The sequence below is a fragment of the Oryza brachyantha genome, chromosome 3 (assembly GCF_000231095.2).
Source record: "Oryza brachyantha chromosome 3, ObraRS2, whole genome shotgun sequence".
NCBI lineage: Eukaryota > Viridiplantae > Streptophyta > Magnoliopsida > Poales > Poaceae > Oryza > Oryza brachyantha.
Genome location: NC_023165.2, coordinates 3,592,551 through 3,600,542, shown reverse-complemented (window position 1 = coordinate 3,600,542; position 7,992 = coordinate 3,592,551). Strand labels below are relative to the sequence as shown.

General features: G+C 42.6%; 1 protein-coding gene across 1 annotated transcript; it reads right to left on the bottom strand.

The window, feature by feature from the left end:
* Positions 1-1,770: 1,770 nt before the first annotated feature.
* On the bottom strand, positions 1,771-4,627 carry LOC102705612 (probable flavin-containing monooxygenase 1). The gene is made up of 5 exons (XM_015834305.1): positions 4,136-4,627; positions 3,773-4,013; positions 2,640-2,818; positions 2,194-2,546; positions 1,771-2,110 (listed from the first exon to the last, which is right to left on the bottom strand). The coding sequence occupies exons 1-5, from the start codon at positions 4,625-4,627 to the stop codon at positions 1,771-1,773; spliced, it is 1,605 nt and encodes a 534-aa protein (XP_015689791.1).
* Between the last annotated feature and the right edge of the window lie 3,365 nt (positions 4,628-7,992).

The following is a 7,992-nucleotide window of genomic DNA, read 5'->3' as shown; positions in this document are numbered from 1 at the left end:
ACTAAACTGTGAACCATGATGAACCCATGGTTTTGACCTGTTGACCCCAACATAAACGAGCAACTTGCAAAAAAATAAGATCTGCCGAATAAATGGTCTATATGTGTAGTCAATTACTTACTTAACAGCTGACCATGCTGCAACAGCCCGAAAGGGAGAGAGCTAATATAGTACATAATAACTACATAAGTACCGACTAATTGAAGCTAGCATTATTATGGTCAACTGTTAGTTAAGTGCTACTTTAGTTGGAGTACTAAGGATCGACCATTTGACCGTTTTGACTTGGTTTGGCTGTATTTTAGGTATCATGTGCATCTTAGAAGCTATTGACTTGACCCATGGAAATATTCAAAATACCATGAATTATTTGCTTGTTTACTGGTTGCAACTTGCATTTAACTAAGAACTAATCATACTCCCAGTTCACATGATAAATTTAAGCAAGACATACAAACAACGTAGCACTATTCCCACCTGTCAGAAAATTAAGCTATTTCTACCACCTATCCTTTACTCCAAATAAAGTTTTTTTCCTCGAATGTGCAAAAGATTTGCACGTCAATATATTAGCAAGAAAGAGTTTTAGTACACGACGTCTAGAGGCCTAACGTGCTTAAGGCCGAGACCCAAGAAGATAAAAACAGGGTGACTAAACTAGATGCGTGACTAAGAAACAAAACATAACTCTAGGAGAGGGGGAAAAAAGGGAGGGGACAAGACCGCTCTACACTCCTAAAAAATCCTCAAAGGTTGCGACGCCGACAGCTGACTAAAGCCGGCCTTCTGAAACTACGAGCTCATTCACTGCTAGGACGAAATGAAGCTATTTCTACATCTGCTTTTTTATTTCAATTAATCACAGCAACCTTTGTCTAATCATTCATACCAATATTTCTTAATCTTTATGCTCGACTCTACATATATTTTAGGATGGAGAGAGTACATATCCATCGCATTCACACCAAGATTCTTAAATATGTTGTATTGAATTGGGATATGAGGTCTCTAATTAAGTAATATATCTATTTCATATTATAAAATATTCTATTCATTCATAAGTTTATATGGATGCTAATGAATCTGAACACGTAAAATATATACTGATCTATGGATATATGTAGGTATGACCAAAACATCTTTTTAATATTGATTTATGGAGGAAGTAGGATCATAAACATAAAGTTAATCGTATATATAAAAATCTTATATTCTACCTACTATAAGCATAATAGAAAATCAGACCCCTTAATCATGATCGTAAAGTCGTAAATTAATTCGTATGACCATAATAGATTTTTGAGAAACTTGATCATCCACATGTACACATACGATTTCATTCCAACAATAAATGAATTTATTGAATACATCATGCAAAAAGAATGATTACAAATTAGGGAAAAACCACCTCGACCATGAACACATACATGATCGTAGTACAGACCGTACATACGGACCTAACTTACATGGTCCCTGGTCCCATTGACACCGAGATCTCGCGGTCGCGGCTGAGACCTGAACGAACTCCAAGTCTCGAGTTCACATGACACATGACCTAGTCCTCGATGATTATTATTAATTAAAACTAATCAGTAACCCTTGATTAACTTATACTAGTATAAACAAATAACGAATATTATTAAATTATTTTTATTAACAATTGCTGAATTAATAATAATATATTAATTGAAGGGTTTTTTTTAAATTTTGGACGGCGTAGATGCGGTGTGGCGGCAGGGATGGATGGACATGGACGGCCAGGATCGGTTACTACTCTTCCTTGTAATCCTGGTTGTTGTATGGCGCGAAGAGCTCGGCGAGCCAGTTGGGCTTGCGGTGGACGCGCGAGCCGAGGTCGGCGCACATGGCGTCGCTGTCGTGGATGCTGTAGGTGGAGATGCAGTGGCGGCGGTAGAAGCGCGTGGTGCGGCGCATCGCCTCCGTCTCGCCGTCGACGTGCCGCACCATCTCCTCCACGGCCGGCAGCGGAAACCGCCGGCCCAGCAGCCCCGCCAGCCACCGGCACCGGAGCTCCGACGTGTGCAGGTTCGACACGCTCTCCACGTACCCCACGAACGCCATGTTCGGTATCAGCGGGTGGATCGTCCCCCTGCATGCACGAGCGACCTCGCCGTCAGCCATTGATCCGCTGCTGTGCGTGCGAGTGTGGTGATGCAGGTTTAGAGTACGTACCGGTAGAGGGGCATCATGGCGGACTTGTTGACGACGAGGCCGCGGAAGGGCTCGGGGAGGACGGAGCGGAGCTTGTCCTTGCCCTCGAAGCCTGTGGCGAGGAAGACGAGGTCGGCCTCCACCTCGGTGCCGTCGTCGAGGACGACGCCGTTCTCGGAGAAGCACCACCCGCCGGCCGACCGCCTGAAGCGGATCAGGTCGCGGCCGGCCATGTCGAAGAAGCCGTCGGGCAGGATGGCCATCTGGCAGCTCGCGTAGTCCTCCACGAACGGGTGCTCCGGCCTCAGCCCGTACTCGCTCAGCGGCAGCTTCCATGACAGGTACGACTCGATGAACTTTGACACCCCCGCCTTCTGCTCCCCACCCACAAATCATCATCAACAAACATCAAGATCCATCCATAACAATGCTTGCTGATGACAGTGACAGACAAGCTGATTAATTACCAGTGGAGCCATGAGGCGGCAGAGGAGAGATCTGAGGACGCCCTGGTTGGGCCTCTCGTAGAAGAGCTGGGAGAAGCGAGTCGAGTAGAAGAGGAAGAAAGGCAAGCCCCAGATCGAGTAGGACGGCACCACCCAGTGCAGCGTCCTCACCAGCATCGTGCATGCCTGCCCTCCCTCACCTGCAACACCAACATCCATGGTCCATCAGAATTCAGAAGCTAGCCAGATCAGCTAGGAATAGCTCGAGTTCTTCAGAGTTAATGACAGGTATTTTCTGTTGCAAGGCCACTAGGAATTAAATTAACCAAGAAGTATCCAAACAAAGGGAATGATACATGATTAGTTAGTGCTTTAATGTGGTCAAGTACACAGTCAAAGTGGTGGAGTGATCTGCGCAGGCAGCTTGTTCAGAGTAGCTAGAAAAAGGAACAAGTGGAATTAACGTACGCGTAGCTACCTACCAGCTATCGTATAATTTTTTTTTAGCTTGAAAAGTCAAGATGTACATGCGTATTTGTTGTGTTTAGCGTACTTTGAACTTGCAGAGCAAGAGCGGGTTTGGCTTTGGCTACATGTGGTATAAAAGAATTTTTCTAGATGGAGTGTACGACGGATCAAGACAAGAGTGACCTTTTCTGGAGCAGAGTATGTATCAGAGATTGGGTCCGGTCTTCCCCAATTCGTTATGATCACATTACAGGTTAATTTGCTGTCGCCGATGCGGTATGCAAGTATATAATATGCAATCCCAAGTTCATCAAATGATTGGACGATTCTACTATATAAATTTGAGTCAGTTATGTGTGAAACTTGGGCACTTGGCATGTATCTTTACTTTCTTTTTCTATGGTTATTTACTTGTTAATCTCCGCGTACGTTCATGCTGCATATGCATGCATGATAGCTACGGCTAGTTACATGCATGTTTCCAAGAACATTTTTATGGAATTTCTGCAGTAGCAAAGCATGGTTTTATCTTTCGTTCTTTCAAGTTATATATGCACACATGAGAGTGAATTTCACCACAAACTGTACCTATATGCATGGTACATGCTGGTATTTTTACTGACGAATATTCAACGAGAGGATAGATATGATGGGTAAGTTTTGTTTTTTATAAATTTTTTTTTTACCTTGGTTGGCTTGGGCGCATTCAAGGGCTAGATCAATAGCGCTCTTCTTGTAGCCAACCACCACGACCTTCTTGCCTCGCATCAGCTCGACGGTCTCCTGCTCGTTGAGCTTGCAGTAGTCCAGCGAGTGCATCACCTGCCCCTTGAACACCTCCGGCCCCTTCCCCGGCGGGAACACCGGCATCCTCGGCACGTCGCCGTACTTCCCCGTGCACATCACCACGAACTCGAACTTGTACCACTGCGGCCATGGATGGATCGATCACCATGAAAGCTAGCTACGTGAGGATTGCATTAACAAGCCATAGCGAGAGACTAGCTAGCTTGCATGCATAGTGTGTGTGTGTGTCTAGCTATGGGTACCTGGACATCGTCGTCGGAGTCGGAGGTGGAGACGCCGACCTCCCACATGGGCTTGCCCTGGAGGGGCTCGCCGGTGCCGCTCCAGAGCTCGGTGAAGCCGGCGGCGGGGCCGCCGAGGAACTTGACGCCGACGACCTTGGCGCCGAGCATGATGTAGCGCCACAGGTCGAACTTGTCGGCGTAGTCCTCGAGGTAGTCGATGATCTCCCCGTGGGTCGGGAACGTGGGGTCGTCGCGGTTGCGCCACGGCATGTCGGAGAACTCGTAGTCCGGCCGCGGCGTCTGCAGCCGCGTCGACCGGTACACGCAGTGCTTCCACACCCCGCCGATCGACGCCGTCGCCTCGAACACCACCGGGTCGTGCCCCGCCAGCTGCTTCGCCGCCGCCAGCCCGCTGATCCCGCCGCCGATGATCGCCACCCTCCCCACCGCCGGCACCTTCTCCCTCGTGCACCGTTCCTGCTGCTTGTGCTGCTGCTGCTGCATCGCCATGACACACACACAAGTTGCTCACGCACGAATTCGTGAGATGGTGATCAGCTCGATCGCTCGCTCGCTGCAAGGTGATGTGATGAACGAGAGGATCGAGTAGTTGAGTTTAGTGTGGGCGATGGGGAGGGCGGGGAGGAGGTGTATTTATAGGAGCAAATCGATTGAGGGTTTAAGCTTAAGCCATGTGAGCACCTTCCACTACGTGTCACAGAAAATGTAGGGAAATATTACGAGAGAGAAGAAGAGAAGAGAAGAAATTAAGAAAAAACCATACAGAAAAACAGAAGCGACTGTGGGGAGCATGCATGCACGCCACGATCTTACGCGGCGGGAGATCGGTGTGTATCCCACTGACAAGTGGGCCCATGCCCGCATTGACTTTTCGCAATACGTTTCTTGGCTAGCTCCTTGCTGCATCTTAAAACCATTTTACCTTTTTAGTAATGATTATTACCAGTTTACGACGTACTCGTTGTGTTTTTTTTAATTTGACTGCGCCGTTAAATTTTGGATTTACGACTAACATTTGTCATATTCAAAACTTCTGTATAAATATGCAAATTTATAAATCAAAATATTTTTATTTGTAAAATAAATTAAAACAAAAAATTGATAAGCATGTAATTTTATTTTTAAGAAGACAAATTGTTAAATGTAGATTTAAAGTCAATAAAGTAAAAAAAGAAAAATCAAAGGTAGTATATTTTCACATGAACTGGGAGACACTGGCATCATTGTTTGAGAAACTGGGAGAATATGGTAGATATACTTTTACTGATGCTGGAAAGAGAATGAGGAGAGTGAAGAATGTCCATATATAGCTTAATTACATATATGTTATTATATATACCATCTATATAATTAAATTATTAATTATACAAATTTATTTGTTGGAGATAGGCAAATAGACATATTGCGTGAGTTGTCTATATATTAACTAGATATGTTCACGTGGAAAATCAAATAGACAGTGGGAATTAAAATTATTCTTACTCCCTACTCAAATACATATATATCTCTATACCTTTTTGCTTAACCGGAGGATTTTTCGTGAAATTTTATCCGTAATAGTTAAATTGAATCTGATATAGTACAACTTTTAGCTCTGATTTCCACACGTGCAACTAGTATACGGTAGATATTATACTTAATATATAATTAAATTTCACATACAACTGTCATCTTTTGTTTCCACAGATACAGTTGTATATATTTTGCATATATATATCTTTTTCTATCAATCTTTACAGTTTTAATTTGGTTCGACCATAATCGGAGAATAAAATTAATTTTTTAATTAACATGATAATTTACTTGTTAATTTATTTTTTACCTATTTTTGTAATATAACAAATAGATGGATGAATGGATTAACAAACACTTGGAAAACTGTTAAACAGTGAGATTTTCTAAAAAGTTATATATATACACACACTAGTTTACTGTATTTTTTAACTTTATAATAATTAATTCATCCATTTGTGCCCTTGAATAATTATCGCAAATTCAGTCATTCATGAGAAAAAAAACACATGAGTACCCTTTGAAATGTTCCTCCTAAAAACAGTAATTAAAGAAATAACTATTAACCTAGCTTTATTGTTCCAACAAATTCTGACAAAATCAGGAGGTCGTATGACACGGGCACAGTAAATTAGTCGTGTCGTTTTCGTTACTCCTATTCATTCTCTGGGATCTCGGTCGCCATAGATTTTTACTACTACTAGTTTTCTTCCACTGATATATAATCTGACAGAGATCAGATCCACGTACGACACGGGAGCGACGACCTTGTCTCGTTCAAGGGAGTATACTGGATCGATGATTATTCGATCCTGTTGATCGTCTCGATCCCCAAGAATCCGTTCTTGAATGTCTCGTCGTCGTCCATCCAAGAGCAAATTTAAGATCTGCCTCAGCTAGCTTTGGACCGGAGAAAACTGAAGGGACCCATCCATGCATGTATCTGCTTGGGCAAATCTGGCTGCATGTCCATGGCTATATCTTCCCTGTCACCCTCCTCGAGTGAAACAGACCGGCCAGACAGTCCTTGTCCCCTTTGGCTGCCATGGTGGCCACTGCTGCTGACTGCCTCCTCTAGCAGCTAAGCCTAATGCGGACTATTCTTTCCCTGTCACCGCAGTATGGAAGCAACAAATTGATCAGCGAGTTTATATGCCTTTTTTGTTTCTGCATTTTTTTCCCCATTGCATGTCTGAGTTAGCGTTTGAAACAGATTGTTGAGCGGATTTTTTGAAAGCGCATGTAGCCTTCAGTGACCCGACCGAGTAGCACTAAGGTTTTGGGTTCAAATCTTCACAAGAACGTGAATTTCAGATTGAGTTATTCGAGGGACTAAGTTAACTAATTGGGCTAAGTTCCCAAAATTAAAAAATAATGATGCATATATCCGGTTGGATAAAGAGACCGGGTAAAAAAATACCCTTCTCTAAAAAAAAATTTGTTTGATTATAGATGTAAATTCAATATTTTGGGAAATTAACCTGACAGATAACTAGTTAAAGATGTGGTCTAAACAATGCAGTAGGAAAAAGTTATTCAAGAAACATATTTTTAGAAATGCAGAGCAGAAAATCTGATCCTATGGGGACAATCGTGAAGCCGAAATTTCAGTTGGTAAGTCTGCCAACTTGGCGTGGTACATGTTGCTAGCTAGGATACAAACCTTGAAACAAAAAGTAGTGAGAAAACTATCCAGGTACATTCCTGTATTCTATTTTGTCAAACATGCAAATAGTGACAGTGCTGGATGCAGGATTGTCACTTTATGCATTCAATTAATACCGCTCTATGTGTTTTTATAGTTAATGGATAGTGATATATGCTATCTTTAATTCCTACACAATTAGAAATATTACTAGTAGTACTCTATATATATCATGTTATTTAGAACATTTTGAGCTTCTCTCCCAAGAAAAGAAAATGTTACATTTCCAGCAATTCACACTTCTTCAGACCATGAAAGCAATATTTTCTTCTGCATTCAGCAAATAAGATTCCAATGATTATATATATGGTACTGTATAAAACAGTACCAGCTTAATTAATTTCTTAATAATTAATTAAACCACTGTATCAAACTGGAGTGTGTATGTGTGTGCACTATGAACTCAAGAAACCAAGACCAGGTAGCTGCTTGGCAGGCTGACCTTGAAACAACACATGCTATGGGCATACCAGAACCAAGAATAATTTGGTTGATCAGCATCAACAAACATAGCAAGTGTACTTTGCATCTGAACTTCCTCTGACGACCTTGATTATAGTGGAGATTAACTTTGACCCTTGCGTTGACCGTATACATTTGTAGATCTCTTAATTAGATTAGTGCATTAACAATGCAT

Coding starts and splice junctions, on each gene's coding strand:
- LOC102705612 (XM_015834305.1), bottom strand. CDS start 4,627: ATGGCGATGCAGCAGCAGCAGCACAAGCAGCAGGAACGGTGCACGAGG. Junction 2,819..3,772: donor ATGCGCCCAAGCCAACCAAG/GTAAAAAAAAAA, acceptor TTGGTGTTGCAG/GTGAGGGAGGGCAGGCATGC. Junction 2,547..2,639: donor GCCGCCTCATGGCTCCACTG/GTAATTAATCAG, acceptor GGTGGGGAGCAG/AAGGCGGGGGTGTCAAAGTT.